The 16,950-nt window shown below is 37.3% G+C and overlaps 1 protein-coding gene across 2 annotated transcripts in view; it reads left to right on the top strand.

Annotated features, from left to right (window-relative positions):
• The window catches only part of MAMDC2 (MAM domain containing 2), a 60,739-nt gene extending 44,227 nt beyond the window's left edge, over window positions 1-16,512 (top strand). The window contains exons 10-14 of one of the 2 annotated variants that reach the window (XM_054652517.2): window positions 10,606-10,699; window positions 12,381-12,533; window positions 14,271-14,530; window positions 15,156-15,240; window positions 15,548-16,512. In XM_054652517.2, coding sequence (XP_054508492.2) covers window positions 10,606-10,699; window positions 12,381-12,533; window positions 14,271-14,530; window positions 15,156-15,240; window positions 15,548-15,609 — 654 coding nt within the window. In that variant the 3' untranslated portion in view covers window positions 15,610-16,512. Of the gene's footprint in view, window positions 1-10,605; window positions 10,700-12,380; window positions 12,534-14,270; window positions 14,531-15,155; window positions 15,241-15,547 lie in introns of those variants that run through there. The other variant, XM_077171789.1, reaches the window with a different exon arrangement.
• Window positions 16,513-16,950: the final 438 nt, after the last annotated feature.

The raw sequence follows: 16,950 nt of genomic DNA, 5'->3' as shown, positions 1-16,950 counted from the left end.
ATTATTACCTGATAAAATAGTGCTTGAACCTCCCAAAGAGTTCAAAATCAAATCCTCAGAAAGGTAATTGGCATAATAGTCTATTCTACTACCCTATCTAGCTGTGGCTGCATTTTTGTTTTTTCATTGCATAAGTGTTCTCTTATTCCTCTTTGATGGTTTTTTCCTCACTCTCTTTACTTGAGTTCATCTGCTTGCTTTCTCTTATCCTCCATAAGTAATTTTAGTTGCAATTGTGAGAAAGGAAAATCAAGTGACTCTGTGTTGCACTTGAATATTTACATGTTTTAAAACAACGAAAAGAGAAGACTTTCTCAAAACTTTCCTGCAAGATGCTGTGGAGGCCAATAGTAGACATATATTTAAAAAAAAATTTAAAAAAAAAGGAAAATAGACCTCACAGTGACTGTAACCACGGTGGTCCAGTTGTGACCTCCAGTTCAGCAAGTTCTTCAGCTTTTTTTGGGTTGGACATAATATAAAAGCTTTAGTGCTGGTTTGTTTCTTGTACTGTTTTCCCTAAATATCTGTTATCACCCTGCTGCCTTCTGATGCCGGCAGTTTATATATAGACACAAACAGGATGGGGCCACTGGGATCAGTGTCGTGAGCAATTTATTTTCAGCATCAAGTCTCTTTACATGGTTATAACAATTGAGAGGAGAGATGCTAACAGCTCGCTGGTCCAGCAGGAAGCCAAAGAAACTTAATGTTACAAGATACCATAAATGCGTCTCAGCCAATTACATAGAGTAAAAGCATACTGACAGTAGTTCTATCCAATCACCTTAAGCACACGGAGCTTTGGTTGAAACAATAGTAGCCTATTCTCAAACACAATAGCTCATTTATAAGAGACAACGAATAAAGCTCTATACATAAGCATAACCTTCTAGATATCTACTAAATAAACTTGTTGCAACTTAGAAAGCCAAACTACACAGCTCTATTGTTCTATTTCTCACGTCTTCTCTACCACTTAGTTATCTTTTTCTGCTGTGTTAGCACTTCACAATTCCTGCTGCATATGAGGCCTGTCTTTTTTACCACCTTCCCAAAACCCTCTGTTTTTTATAGATTCCCACAATTCCCCCTCTCTGTTGACCCAAAAAGAAACCTTCATGATGGTATTGTATACTACTTGTGTTTCATAGCCCTACTATAATATTTTTACTTACTATCTGCTTAAGACCTGTTTTTGTGGACACTAAGCATTGCTATATCACAGCACAGCAACTTAATGCTGTGAAGGCCCAGTCAGTGAAAAAGGTATGAATCACGTCTGACATTGGTTGCAAGTCATTGTTCAAAAAACTCTTGTAGATTCCAGGGTCTTAACCCAAAACCCTCTTCCATTTCTATACCTTCAATCTACCATTTCCGTGAGATTTTGAACACTCTCTGTAATTCCACTTCCTATTTCTCTCTCTTGTATGACAAAAACTTTTCTTACCATTTTGTTCATCATTCGTCACACACACTGAAGTATGCAGGGGATCACTATCAATATCACTATCAAAACACCCAATACATAGAGACTTATCTTGCAAAGTTCCCTTAGCCAAGGTGCAAAGCTTCATTCTTGGAACAGATCATCCAACCAGCACCCACCATCTTCTTTAATTTGGGCTGTCAAATCTTTCAGTTTTTGTATGCTTTTGTGGATGGGTTCAATGGATTCAGAATGATCGGACAGGTTCATACAACACAATCCTTCAAATTCCCCACAATCATGTCCTTGTGCCAGTAAAAGAAAATCAATTGCTGCTCTATTTTGAAGGGTAGCATGTCTAACACTATCAACATTGGTCAACATATCACTAATTGCAGGATGTGGCATTAGTTTGTTCACTCAGCCAACATCCAACTTGATCTAATTGTTTCAATGCCATTGCTGAAGCCAATTGGGGTAAAAATATACCTGCGGAAACCCTCTTGCAGCCTTCCAAGGCATGAAATCACTTTTACAGTTCTCATCATAATGATGAGCAGATCTTGTTCTCCTTTGTTTCTTTTTCATGACCTCTTTAGCTGTGGGTGCAATTACAGTGAGCTTCCAATGCTACATGGGCCACCTTCAAGTGTGGTGGAATGCCTTTCCAAGCCCTATCTCCACAAATGAACCAATATCTCTTGGGTAATTGTCGTGGATATTGGTCAGTCTCAGAAAGCACATCCCAACTGTTTGAAAAATTACACCAAAACCTTAAATTTCTGTATGCAAAATAATGAGGAGTAACATTGTACTTTGGAGGATCACCTTTTCACCAAACACTAGCTGTGAAGGTAAAGCAAAAATCCATTGTTAAAGAACCAAGGATTTCCAGTTCTTGGGGTTCAGATGCTGCTCTGGGAAGTTTTTTGGCCCAAACATTCCAATTCAATGTGGGATCGTTTCCATTATCAATCTTACCTGTCTTACCATTGGATTGCTTTTTGAGGAAAGGCAAATCTTTTACTGGCACACCAACCAGACAGGTTGAGAAAGGTTTTTCTGGTTCTGAATTAGACAAACATATAGTACCCAAGCCTGCTGCCTTGGCTAAGGTCACCCAAACATTTGTTTTTGGTTGTTCCACAGGCAAATCTGCACGACAAAAAACAATTAAAACCCACCAACACCAACATACAACTTGCATTTGCTCCATCTTTTTCATGAGCTAAGTTTTGGCAAAATTCTCACATATATATAATTTTAAAACTTTGCTTTTAGCCTTAAGATAAGATTTGACTTTGAAAATCTAACAGAGGGGATATATAACTTAACAAAAACAAAAACCCAAACTTTTGCCAAAAATCAGCTCTACTAAACAAACATTTGACATACAATTAACATACTTATAAATAACATTAACACAAAAGTTTGCAGGTTCCACCAATGCACAAGGAATGTCAGGAGTGACCTGGGATCCCTCTGCTCGGCTCACGTCTGCGTACTTGTTTCTTTGGTTCTGGACTTGTCAACACGTTCTGGGGTGCGATATGGTTTGACATTTTTGGCTGGGACTCACTTAATTCCTGCACCTGTAGAGACAGAAGCATACCCTTTGCCCCAGGTGATTAATCGGAAAGGTCCTTCAATTTGTCCAGACTCAGGGTTTCTAATTAAAACAGGAGGATTTTCTTTCAGTTTTGCCTGTGTGTTATTTGAAAAATGCCTAAAAATTGGTGGATCAGGTTCTGCAACCGAACTGTTTAAAAAATTAAAAACATACAAAGCTTTGTTCAGCCTCATCTGAGGTGTGACCTCTACTCCCCCTCTCTGTTGATCTAAAATGTGTTTTAATGTTTGATGTGCTTTTTCAATTGCTTGGCTTGTGGGAGAGTGAGGAATACAAAAGATGTGTCGAACACTTCATTCTTTTAGAAATGTGGCTAATTTTTGAGAAATATATGCAGGACTATTGTCAGTTTTTATTTCTTGGGGTACACTCAATGAAGCAAAAGCTTGCAGAAAATGATGACAGGCATGATTACTTGTTTCACTTGTGTGAAGAGAAGCAAAAATTGCACTAGAGAACGTGTCTACTGAGATATGAATCTTTTTAAATTTACTAAAGGAAGGGTGTTTAGTGATGTTTGTTTGCTATAACTGCAGGCTTTGTAAACTTCGTGCATTGACAGCTCTTGTAGAAACAAGAGGCTGTACAAGCTGACAGGGCAAGTACTGATGATTGCTTTAGCTTGAGTTTTGGAGACTTGAAACATTCGCACAAGTGCTTGTGCGTTTTGGTGAAAAAAGGCATGACTCAGTTTTGCTTGTTTAAAAATGTTTGGCAAAGTATTTGAAATGACTATTGTGAGTTTGTCCGCTCTTGCGGTTTTTTCTACTAAAAATCTAGGAAGCGAAGAATGAGCTCTGATGTGAGAAACAAAATATGGATTAGTTCTATATTGCAAAGTTGTAAAAATATATGAAAGCTAATGATATAAAGTATCATTACTAACATCTTTTAAAACTGACCTTTCTAATTTCTTAACTACATTAGCAACATAAGCAGAATCTGTGATTAAATTAAAAGGTTGTGGAAAGAGCTGAAAAGATTGAACTACAGCAGTAAGCTTAACAATCTGAGGAGACCCTTCTACTATTTGAATGTCTGATACTTAAGCATTAGTTTTTTGGTTCAACTAAGTTACAACTGATTTGTGACTTTTGCTAGACCTATTAGTGAAGAGAGTTACTGCATTTAAAGGTTCTTCACTTAATTTAGGTTTTTTTCTAAAACTCAATTTTGCTTGCAATAATTTGTGAGCTGGGTAATGAACAGAACAAACACTTGGAAAATCTAAAAATGCATACTGTAAATCATCAGAGTTTTGCATTGCTTAATTAAGATAATCTTTTTTCAATGGTAAATAGATAACTGCAAAGTTTTGACTTGTTAAAGTTAGCAATCTGGTTTTGGTTTTGATTACAATTTGTGCAATCATTTCTAAAACTGTGAAAACAGTTTTTGGAAACCTGTAGGGAAGAAAAATCTATTCTATTGTCAACAAAGGATTTGGCTCAGAAGGGTCTCATTGAAAAATTAGACCACAAAGTTGCATCTTTTCTCTTAAAATTGCAAAAAAGAAAGGCTTGTCTGGAATACAGCGATGAGCTTGTCTTGTTTGGAGGGCTTCTATGACTTTGTCGAGGGCTGCACAAGCTTCAGGTGTTAAGGTTCTTGGAGAAGTGATGTCACAGCTTCTTCTCAGTAAATCGAAAAGTGGATTCTGTTCGTCATTGGCGATTTCTAAAACGGGCTTGACTTAATTGATTTTTCTCAAAAGTTGTTGTAAGTTTTGCAAATTGTTGACACTGGTCTGGATCTGTACTTTCTGCGTTGTTATGGTCTTCTCAGTCATCTTCTATCTCAGATACTGCTAGGGTGGAACTTCTTGGATTTTTGTTGCAGAAATTACAAGTCTAGTATTTTGGATTTCAATCACAACACTAGCACGGGTTTGCTCTATCTCAGACTGCGTTGGAGCTGTGATGAGCAAATCATCTATGTAGTGTAGAATCATGGATCTTGGAAACTTCTGTCGAACTGGAGACAGAGCTTGAGCAATGAAATATTGACAAATTATAGGCGAATTCTTCATTCCTTGTGGCAATGATTTCTAGTGATATCTCTGCACAGGTTCTCTTCAATTGATAACGGGAACAGAAAAGGCAAATCTTGGAGCATCATCAGGATGAAGTGGAATGTGGAAAAATAAGTCTTTTAAATCAATGACAATGAGAGGCTAGTGCTTTGGGATCATTGATAAAGAAGGGAGTATAGGTTGAAGAGGTCTTGTGTCTTTAATCACTTCATTGTCATAAATCAGGTCATATGATCTGATCATCTTCAGGTCATAAAGCAACCTCTAGGAGTCTGATGTCTTTTTGTGGATGATGAAAACTGGTGAATTCTAGGGACTATTTGTGGGGGCGATGTGACTTTGCTGTAATTGTTCTTTTACTAATTTTTTAAGGATATTTAATTTTTTCTCCGTCAAAGGCCATTGATTAATCTATATAGGATGATCAGTTTCTAGGTCAACTTTAAAGAAACTGGTTTATTTCTTGTACTGTTTTCCCTAAATATCTATTATCACCCTGCTGCCTTCCTTGTACTTGAGCTGAGTATCTTTGGACCTTTCTTCTCACATCATCACCATGGTGATGCTCAATGTTAAATTAGTCTTGCATTTATTTCTCTTTGCTGGCAAGAAATCTGTGTTTCCTGCTTGTCCACCAAAGTCACAGGTAAATGACTAAACTAATCTTGGATAAACAATGAAAACCTAGATCTCTGTGATCAAGTCACTAGTGTAAAAAATACAGTTCTCCAGTCAGGTGCCAACTGAAGGAGGGCAGAGATTCTCATCCTCACCTCCTCCTCCTCCTCCTCCTCCTCCTCCTCCTCCTCCTCCTCCTCCTCCCCCCCCCCCCCCCCCCCCCCCACTTGTGTCAAATGGAAGATTTTTTTGGTACTGTTCCAACAAAACCTTTATCAGTCTTCCCACAATAAGATATGTACCCTAAAGAGGCTGGAATTAGCTGCATTTTTATAGAACAGTCCTGTCATTCCTTCCCTTACCTTTTAAAATGAAAAACTTCTTGAAGAACAGTCACCAGAAATGCCTAAAATAAGAATGGTAGAGTTAGTTTGGAAACAGTAGGATAGTGCTGCTAAGTGGGAACCTCAGTTCCTGTGGTGCTTAGTACGTGGTTATTGAAACAGCATACTTGAAACTAAAAACCTTACTCAGGTTAGGAAGCAGTGCCTAAATGGCTTGCATCTTCTCAGTTGCTAAGCAAGGTGATATGTTGCATGAAATATTACACATCTCCTTTTGGAATCTCCAATTCTTAATGGTCAGGAAACTGTTTAACGAGAATGAGGATAGAGCCCTTACAGTAGATTTGTGGAGATCTGTGAGGGTGGTCAGGGATAGATGAGAATATCAGTGTCCTGTGTATATTTGTGTGCAGGCAGTGTTCTCTACTAGGCTGTGCAATCCAGCAAAAGGAGATGTAGGATAAACAGCCTGTGACACTGGGTTATTTTGTTAGCTTTATGTTTCTCTTTCATTGTTTGTTTCTGCCCTTGGACAAGATAGGTTTTCAAAAATACTTGTTCAACTGTCACAAGCTTATTACCAATGTTATCCAATTATTTACGTAGAAGCTTTCACATTACATTATTTTTCCAATAGAAGCTCGTTGTATTTACATGGCAAGAAACTGAACTTGCCTGGCAAGTGTCATTTTAAATCAATCTGTTTTAAATGATAGAAGCTTGCAGATGTTCTAATTTTGGCTTACTTGAATTCTTGATAAATGAGTTTCTGACTGTTTAGGCCAAAGAAATACAAGCCACTTAAAATCTAGTTTTATTTAAGCTGGCTATGAGTAATTTGGTCTACACTTAAAACATCTGTATTGAAAAGCCCTGAGACAGTCAGAATGGTTTTCCCATCCCCTGTGTGGTCAGTCCTTGGCTTACATGCTTATATGTAAGCTCTTTATTTGCATAACTGACTGAAAAGTCAGGCTCCCTGTCTTGTGTGAAAACATCTTGACTGCTTCATCCTGTCAGGTCACACTTTTGTTTCTAGTGTTCAAATTATTTTTTTATTTTGTAATACTTTTGTCACTGTGAGGAAGTTAAAACAGTAGCTTCTCAGAAAAAAACCCATGTCAGACTCCACTATAACTGTGCTTCTTCTTTAGAAGAATTCTAAATTTAGAAAATTCCTTCAATTTTCTTTTAGGAAATTGGACTTTGAATGTGTCTAAGTGACGGACTGAGTTTTGTGTCTACACAGATTTACAGTGTGTCATTTAAACTAGGAATATTCATTAGGATGGAAAAAATAAATTACCTTGCTGCAGAGGCATAGCTTGCTTTTAAGTCACCAGTTTGGACATTTTCATATTTTTCTTCTGTTTGGCTGATCTGGCTCTCTAATTGAGCAAGATATATACGTTCTTGGATAAACAAGGAGGAAAGAAAACACACAGAACTTATATATCCAAGGGAACATATAGGCATCTCCTTTTCTCCTGTTCTCAGTCCAGCTCCCACCAAACCTCCTATAGCAAACTTCCCACTATCCCTCCTTACACTGAAGGTACCTTACTGCACGTCCTCCTATTTCTTCTCCTCTAAAAGCAGATTAACTTTATATGCATGTGAGTTTTAATTCCTTGTAGAGTCGCTGAGGGCTAAGGATGAGAAGTCCCTTCTACCTCACCCAGTATCTGCAGCACAGCCCAATGTGGTGTCTTAGCAGAAGCTTGCTCAACTGGCCGTTTTCATCTGGCATTGCTCATACCTCATATCATCCAGGATAAGTGCTAAGAAAGGATTATTGATACTTGGAGACTGAAGGCCAGGACCATTGATTAGGCACTGCAAGATAAACAAACCAGCTTCTAAGCTGGGGCAGTGGTTTGGAAGGAAATTGATTCCCCAGCCGTGTCCTGTTATTGGAACAAAAAGAAACCTGAGAGATATGTTTTATTTTCCAGTAACACGGGCAACAACTGCCTTCACTGGATACTGTTTTTAATTTAGCGTCCAAAATAGCATGAGAGTCCAGGAATCTCTGTTACCTAGCTTGAAACAATCAGTATGTTGTTCATCTGCCATGCTTTATGACAAACGGGAGCTCAGCACAAAGAATTCTCTGTTGTCTTCTCCAAGGCATGAGATAAAGTCATAAGATTTTATTTTGGAAAAATTGACCTAGCAAATATTTTAATTCAAAACAAGAACAAATGCAAAGCAACTTGAGATTAGTTCTATTGAGACTGTAGGAAGGATTCAGAGATCTGACTGAGTGTGAAAATGAGTAGTTTAGTAAATCCAAGTTGATACAATTTTGGTAGGTAAGGTTCAAATACTCAAATATTTGGCTTTATGACAGAAAAGTATATTTAAAACAGAAGAAGAGTGAATAAATTTGACCTGTGAATAAAAATGTTCTAGTCCATTGCTTAAAATTAAATCAAGAATGTAACAATAAAATAAATTGAGGGGACTGTAACAATTTCAGTAGATTTGCTATAGCCAGTACTGAAAACTCTGCACTCACAAGTAGAAGCTCCCAAGTAGAAGACTTTGTAATTTCATCCCTGAGATTACGGAGTGTGCTCATGGCACTGTGTCCCTCAACACCACAAAAATCAAGTGGAAAACTAGTGAAGCTTAAGCTACAGATGGCAAAGCTGAACAAGTCACTGAATCAGAGCAATCCTTTGGTTGTACAAAGATTACTGGTTCAGTGGCCTTTGAGAGACCACAGTTATTGTTGTGATGCTTTTTAAATGGAGGGCTTTCTCCAGGACCCAATGGGTAGTTACATACCTTGTATGGAACAAATTACTGCAATCTAAGAATAAAAAAGAACTTAATCCTGCTCCCAGTGAGGTCAGTACTAAAGCATTGCTTAAAACATGACTCCACAGTGTGGATATGTTATTTCACAAATGGGGACTGACTTCACTCTTACATGTGTGGTTTTCTGAGATTCATGGATTTAGGGCTACAATATATCTTTAGTTCATTACAAATGTTCACCAGAATGCATTTATTAAAATTCTGGCCAATGGTATTCACCCAATGTCAGTATCTTATTTTATGCTTATTTTATGCCTTTTTCCAAGAGATGCTACTGTTTTTAAAGGATTGCCCCTGTCTCCTGACAATGAATTTATAAAGTATGAAAAAATTTTTGTCCTGTTAAACAGTTCTACAGTGGGAAGAAAAGAACAAAAAAAGGTGTGAGGTTTAGGCCACCATATGCTGAACAGTTTTGCATTCTGTGCAGGGACACTCCGTAACTCCATACCAGTGGCAGTTTAGAAGACAGATAATCAATAATAATCAGGCTTGGGAGCACTGAATTGAAGAGTTTCAAAAATTGCTCCACCCTGAGCAGCATAATGCATACACCCTTCCAAGTTTTTGGTGTAGTTCCTGTTATTATAAGCAAATGAGTCAATAAATATTACATAGCAAAACAAACTGGCAAAATACTATGTAAGTACCATACTGAAAATGTTACCGAGCCTACTAGAAGAGAACGTACTAAGTAATGCTCTAACAACTTTTGAATGCCATTTTGTACCCATGTGAAACTTGTCAGTCAGCATTTAACCTCAAATATGCAACTGAGGTGTTGTCCAAAAAATTAAACAGTTAGAAGTGACAGTAATCCATCTGCAATCACTAGAATAGAATTCAACACAAAGGCATTGTTTTGAAAAGCTCCTCCTAAATTATGGTCATAACCCCAGTGGTCAGACACATGGTTTGGTGTAGTTAGGCCAAGAAAACTGCCAGCAGTGTTTTCATAAAATAAATCCTAATATGTCTTCTGTAATTCAAAGAGATCTGTGTCAATTTTGGCAGAAGGGCAACTGAGAGTCTTAGAGTTTCTTTACATTTTGTTTTATTATCTCATGAGTGACTTGTATTTTCCATGGCAGAATTAATGTTTACTCAAATCAATGATCTTGGATGTTTTTATTAACCTTCACAAACTCAGATGAGCACTGTGAATTATGCATAACATTTCAAGTCTCCTGCGCTACGATGTCATGGCACTGAGTCATTTATGAATAATCCCATTGTGTGTAGTAGTTTGAGTTCCTCTCTATTGTTCTTTGCATTTTGCCACAGCCATTCTTGTCCATCACTCCACATTACTCTTTCAAATTTATTTTTCCATGGATAAAACCTCTTAGTTTTCAGGATAAGATAGCTGAAGATATTTGAGCTGTTCATGTTGGGTGTTGGGCAAGAAAAAAGCACAGCCTCAGTAAGTCATGTTTTCTCAGAGACAAAAAAATACTCTAGTAAAATGGGAATTACATAGAGATATACATAATTTGCCTACAAAAGTGAGAAAATATTTTCTTTAGATTGAAAACATACATTTAGTCCCCACTAGAATTGACATTTCAGTCATTGGCAGAATGTGCCAAGGCAAAGTGCATCCATTATTCTTGTTCTGTAGATTTCAAAATTATCTGTGCATTTGGAAAAAACACTTAACATTTCAGACTCTTAACAGTGCCAGGTTTTATACATGAAACTTCCTTTTCATCCTGTATCACAGGTTGTCTTTGTTAGCTGGTGTAAAAGCTTCTGGGACTGTGGACTTGTGGCACTGGATGATGTATCATTGAGCCTGGGAAGCTGCCAGGCTGCTGGTAAGACCATGTGTATTTGTCATCCAACAGCTGCTATCCTTTTGAGAAGAGTTCATACACCTTCATTTTCCAAGCCTATCCTACAGCTGACTTCATCCTGTTGCGGTTTCTTGTCTTTTTTTTTTTTTTTTCCAATAAGTATTGCATAAATCCTATTTCTGCAAAGTAGCAAACATCCAGCAAGGACCAGTTTTTGCTCACAGGGGTACCAGATAATTCCTAATAAATTTCAGTGACTCCAGAGTGGTTGTATATAGGTGAAAGGTCCTTTGAGGGCATTAAAATAAACCCACAGTTCAACTGAGTGAAAAGTAGTTTTCAAATGGTCTTTAAGAAGCCAGAAATGGACCCTGTGTTTTTCAAAACACAGCATAATTTTATTTTAAGCAAGAAATACAATTGTACAAGGTCAAGACACAGCCTCACCTGAGCTGCAGTTCTTTGATGAACACAGAGAAAAGCAGTCCAAGACTCCCACTGTAGTGGGAGAAACTGAATGGTTTTCAGTAAAATTTTACCCTCTGACATGCACAGGCCAGCCTCTCTGAACTCACCAAACTCCCCCTTTTGTGGCTTTGTGAGGTTTGACAATACAACAATTGTATCCTGATTTTTTAAAAAAGTTCTCATGAGGCAGGCACAATCTACAATCCCGTTCTTCTTTGGAATAAAGCCATGTCTTTGCAATGGTCCTAAAAGCTTTTTAATGACCTCTCTTGATTGGATGCATTCAGGCTAAAAAAACAGAGAGAAGTCACATGTACAAAACAAGATGCCATTTTTCTAAACTATTTCCAACAGCTGTCTTGCTGTAATTTTTAAGTAATTGGAAAAGAAACCAAAGGTGCAGAACTGGTATCTGGGTGTATAGTCATGCCATGGCTTGTCTCTGATGGCAGCAAAATAAATGCCTGAAAAATGCCCCAGAGGTATCAAGGCTTCCTCCTCTTCAAAAGGTGTCGGCAGCTCAAAATGTCTACTTCTGAATGACAAATTAAGATTACCTGACAGAAGCCTCCTGGCGTGCACCTGAATTATATCACCTTTTGTATGATCTAATAGAATTGAAATAATGAAAATACTCCAGTAATTGCAGCTCTGTGGTATGTTGTAGGCTGCATTAGAGTCTGGTGCCAAAAGAACAGAGGAGAGCTAAATGTGGCATTGATTTCAGTTCACAGAAACTCCAGTCTTTGACAATGCTCATTTATTATGCATGTTATACATGCTGGGGCTTATTAACCTGCTTGAGGTGCCAAAACAGTGAAGAAAATTACACTGGTAATTCTATAACAGTTATAGAATCATAGAATTGCTAAGGTTAGAAAAGACCTCTAAGACCATTGAATCCAACCATTAAAACTAAAAGACCTCTTAAGATCATCTAGTCCAAAACACTATTGTGAAGAATAATAAACTGTTTTAAAGAATCCTAGGACTAGTGAATCCTAGTTACTGAGCTAGACTAGGGCACAGATTTTCCCAAAGATGTGAAGAGAATTAAATTAAATTTTATACAACAGTTTGAAGGTAGCTTGTATAATCTTGTGACTATTGTAAGCATTGCCAGGTAGCTGTAATTGATGTCAGCAGGTGAGGAAATGCAATACATTACTTGTGTAATCTCTCCATATATCAGTCTAACATATTTTAAGTTTTAAACTATATCCTCTCCTTACAGATTTGTTGCTGCCCACTCCTGGAGAATGCACTTTTGAAAAAGATGAGTGTGTGTTTACCCAGAAGAAGAGAGGTCGTGGGAGCTGGCACAGGAAGAGGGGTCCAACTCCCACTTCTTACACTGGACCGAAAGGAGACCACACTACTGGGGTAGGTGAGTTAAATTCCACATTGAACTTTCAGAACAGAGTTTGGCAGTTAATAAAAAGTATTAATTAAATATTTTAAATGATAACCCAGAAGATAGAGAAAGCTTTTGCTCTTCTATTCAGAAAAGTTACTAATCAAACGAAATAAGCACATTTCACAGGGAACTCATGAGTGGTTTTGAGAATATGACATTAAATCTGAATTATCTCTAGGCCATATGGATAATTTGGTTGCCATGTCCCAAAGTAGCCTTTTCCTTAGGAGATAAAAGAAGAGGATGACTGTCCAGATCTCACAGAAAAAGCTCCTTCCAAACTCCCAGTTTACATGAATATTCCCTGAGACTGACTTCAGACCTATTTTCAGTTTATGTGGATCATTAAGTAGTCTGAGAAGTGAGGCTGATAGCTTGACTTTAAAACTGAGAGCCTTTTAAACCTGGTCTGTGAATGATTATTCCTTAGTTCATTTCTTAACAGCAAGCTGTGCAAGTGGTTGGGATTCTTCTGTATATACCCCTTTGGGTTCAAACTTAAAAGAAAACATGAAGAATAAAAGAGATCCCACAAGCCTTTATTTTGAAAATGTGTTCCACAAGCTCACTAGTACAAGTTCAAGTATTTATGACCCCCATTAGCATGAAGGCGCAGAAAACTGCATCACCACCAACCACAGCCTAAAGCATACCCTCAGATGTACTTGCAGCTGTCTCAGAATTCCAATGAATCAATCTCTACCAGAATGCAATTCCTGGTGTAACTGCAGCTACATATTTCTGTGGCTACATATTTCAACATATATAACCAAGTTTTAAGGGTTCAGGCCATGAACTGGTGGAAGGCAAATTCATGCCCCTCATTCCATCACTCAGATATCACCAGCTGGAGCAAACTGAAGTGTGTGAGAAGACTGAGGAGCATCCCCACATCCCATCTGCTGCATAAAACACCTGTTCTGTTTTAAGATGTACACTCTGCCAGAAGACAGTGAACTCAGATAATGCAGGAACTCTTCATGCAGTCTCAGTGTTCCCTTTTTGTGGTCTGTCCCTTTACATGCCTGTCTGTCACCACAAGTCCTGGGGGTGAGATTGCCTTCAGAGGGAGTGGCAATTCCCAAGGATCAGTTAGACAGGCAGAATGCTGAGAGCAGCAACAGCAGCCAGTGGATACTTGAGAGTATCTTGTGGTACTCAAGAGTCCTATTTTCTGTGCAAATCCCTAGTGAAGACATCCCCTCTCAGCCAGGTTGTAGTTTGGTGGTGAGCAGCAGTCAAGAGAGAGGGTGAAAAGGAACATTATCTACAGCTGTAGATCCATAATTCATACAGTGTATTGGAGGATTCCCAAGCTGGTTTGTACCAAACCTAGTGCAATCCATTTCAAATATTTTGTTGTTCACTATGCATAGAAGTACTGTCAGTTATTTCTTATTATTTTATTATGCTTATTACAGCATAATAAAATAACTTGCCTTTTTCTCTAAAGACTGAATCATACTATAAACTTGTTATAAAGACTAGATCATCTCTTGGCTTTATGAATTCAAACCCAGCATTATTACAGCACACCATTATTACAGTATCTCAAATATTACAGTTCACAAATGCAGAAAGTCTGTGAATCATTAACAAAATAGTTTCAATCATGGGGTTTTTTTAATATAATGAGTATATTGAGCATAATGAACATTCCAATGTAATGTATCCTACTTTGCTAATATTTACTTATATCTTCTAAAGGATACTACATGTATATAGAGGCATCTAACATGGTCTATGGACAGAGAGCATACCTAGTTTCAAGATCACTAAGAGGAACATCTGGAAAACAGTGCCTGACATTTTTCTATCATATGTATGGAGCTGGGACTGGATTATTAAGTGTTTATCTAAAAAAGGAAGGGGATGATGAAGAGATACCTTTGTGGAGGAGGACAGGGGAACAAAGCATCTCATGGCTAAGGGGACTGATAGAATATGAAAGTGATACAAACTACCAGGTAAGAAAAAAAAGCAAGAAGCAGTCAAATTGGAATATTGAAATGAAGTATGCACTAGAATCCAAGTTTTGTATTGTTTAAAAAAAAATTACAATAAAATGTTTAAATGTAGGTGGCATTGAATGGATACCTGAAGAACATGAAATAATGTAATTTTTTACAAATGAAGTTAGGGAGGAATTTATTAAATACATGAATAAGTTGCAAGTAGGAAAACAGTTACGAATTCAAATGTATTTAAACATATTTAAATGCCATTTTAAAGTACTTAAATTTAAATGCTATCATTTTTTAGTCAGTAGTGGTAGGGCTTTTTCAAGATCATTTGTGTAATTTCTTTTCCTTCAGTTGTCTGTAGCCCTGTCCAGATTTGACACAGCTACTGAGCTGTGATGAAATGGCAGCTTGTGTAGGATGATCTTTCTAAGGGGGCACCAAGGAGAAGGAATGAGGCAAAGCCAGAGGTCTGTCTAAGGAGAAGGGAAAACGAAAGGGAGAGGAAAGGAGAGGGGAAGGGAGGGCAGAGGAGGGGGTAAAGGGTATCCCTTGAATAGATTACATGGCTATTATTTTTTTCAGTCCTTCCAACATGTGGATTAATGAAAATTTGTGTCTCACTGTACAGATTATTTTTGAGGCAATCCGTGGTGTGTCAATAAGAAGTGACACTGCTATTGATGATATTCTGTTCCAGGCAGGACCTTGTTTGGGTAAGTTTCAAGACACTTTGTAAGAGACACCTGAAATTCACAGTGCTTGTTTGTGGGTGAGTGATATTTCCCAGTAGTATCAATCTCCATTTGATACTACTGCCGGGTTAGTGCAGAACTTTTACCCTCTAATAGGATGTGAGATCATCCTCAGAATCTCAACTAGTAAACTAGTGGCTGTAAACTTTCTAAAAACCACATGACAATACCATTTAAATCCAGCATGCTAATTAAATTCTGCTGTAAGTATTCTTATGTATGACAAAATAAAAAGAATTACAGTATTTCTTCATTCTTTGTATTCCAGAAGTGGAAGAAATTCAGTTCACATCAGGCTATCCAGACAGCTTAAATGAAATTGAGTATTAAATACAGTCTGCTGAAAGGAATGAAGCACATTGAAGAATTGTATGTTAGAAACTGCACGAACTGCCTGTTTTAAAATATGATTTAAGTAAATACTGGACTGGTTTGAATACACACCAATACATAGGAAGAACTTGGAGCACTCATGTTCCTTGCCTTTTCAATGAAATTATTGACTCAGGGCTTGTTAGACCATAATTTTTTGATACTACTTCCTCTTCTGCATGAGGAAGTAGTTATTACATAAGTAGTTATTACATAAAGGCTTCCCATTTTGCACAGATCATTCATTTTTAATTTTTTTAACGTTTCTGGTATATAAGTAAAAAGAGGAAATTCAAGTTGCACAATTGAAGTCAATATTGTGTTATCTTAAATCTGCATTCAGTGAATGTTTTGTGTTGGGGATAGAATGGATTTTTGTTAAGAAAATTATAAATGCTTTGAAATAACAAAGAAAAGAGTGTTAGCTACTAGTATTATCCTACAGGTTAAGTGCAATTATTCTCAATGACAAATCTCTCTGGGAAACTTAATACTCTGCTGGCAATTTTTTGTGATAGTGTATTATTTTACTATAACATATATTTGTCAATAACAAACTCACTTCTTGTGTTCAGTATAATTCAGCATAAGATGCTGGCCTGTGGAATTATATGAAATGCAACATTTTAAAGCCATAGGTTTTCTGGGATGAGAGTCTTGTTGGTTTTGGATTTTTTTTTATTAAATAAGTTTGTAGCTCACAGAGAATGCACTTACACTTTGCCCAACCACAGATGTCTTGCATTTATATTAATAGGAAATTGAATTCACGTCTTGTTATTTTTTAAGGTTTTATGTATGTATGTAAGTTTTTTTTTAAATTTACTTTAACTTCCTAATAAAATGAAAGTTTGAGTATCATCTTATTGCTCTGCTCTATACTTCGTACTAATCAGTGTAAGGAGAAAGAACTGAACCTAATAAAGTAGCCTGAATTCATTATTTTGAACATGAAGACAATGAAATGTGTGGATCACATCACCTAAGAAGGCTAACAAAAAGTAATCTGAACTGCTGCAGGAAGCTATGTACTGTACTGAGTGGTAGAAATTATTCTTACAGCCACCATATCCCGGTCCTTTCAGAACAAAGAATATGCTTTTCCTAACAGCCTATAAGGATCAACAGCATCTGGGATGGTCCAGGCCCTTGCATCTTTTGTAAATTTTCATTTTGGTGGCAGAAACAATTGAAAAGAATGTTCAATGTAATATGTTCAATACTCGTGCATTTATTTAACCACACATATTGAAGCCATTTTTCGTTTCCTAGAGACTGAGGAAGAGCCAAAAGGAATTG

Source organism: Agelaius phoeniceus, chromosome Z, assembly GCF_051311805.1.
Source record: "Agelaius phoeniceus isolate bAgePho1 chromosome Z, bAgePho1.hap1, whole genome shotgun sequence".
NCBI lineage: Eukaryota > Metazoa > Chordata > Aves > Passeriformes > Icteridae > Agelaius > Agelaius phoeniceus.
The sequence above is the reverse complement of the archived record's forward strand: the minus strand, read 5'-3'. Positions and strand labels throughout refer to the sequence as shown.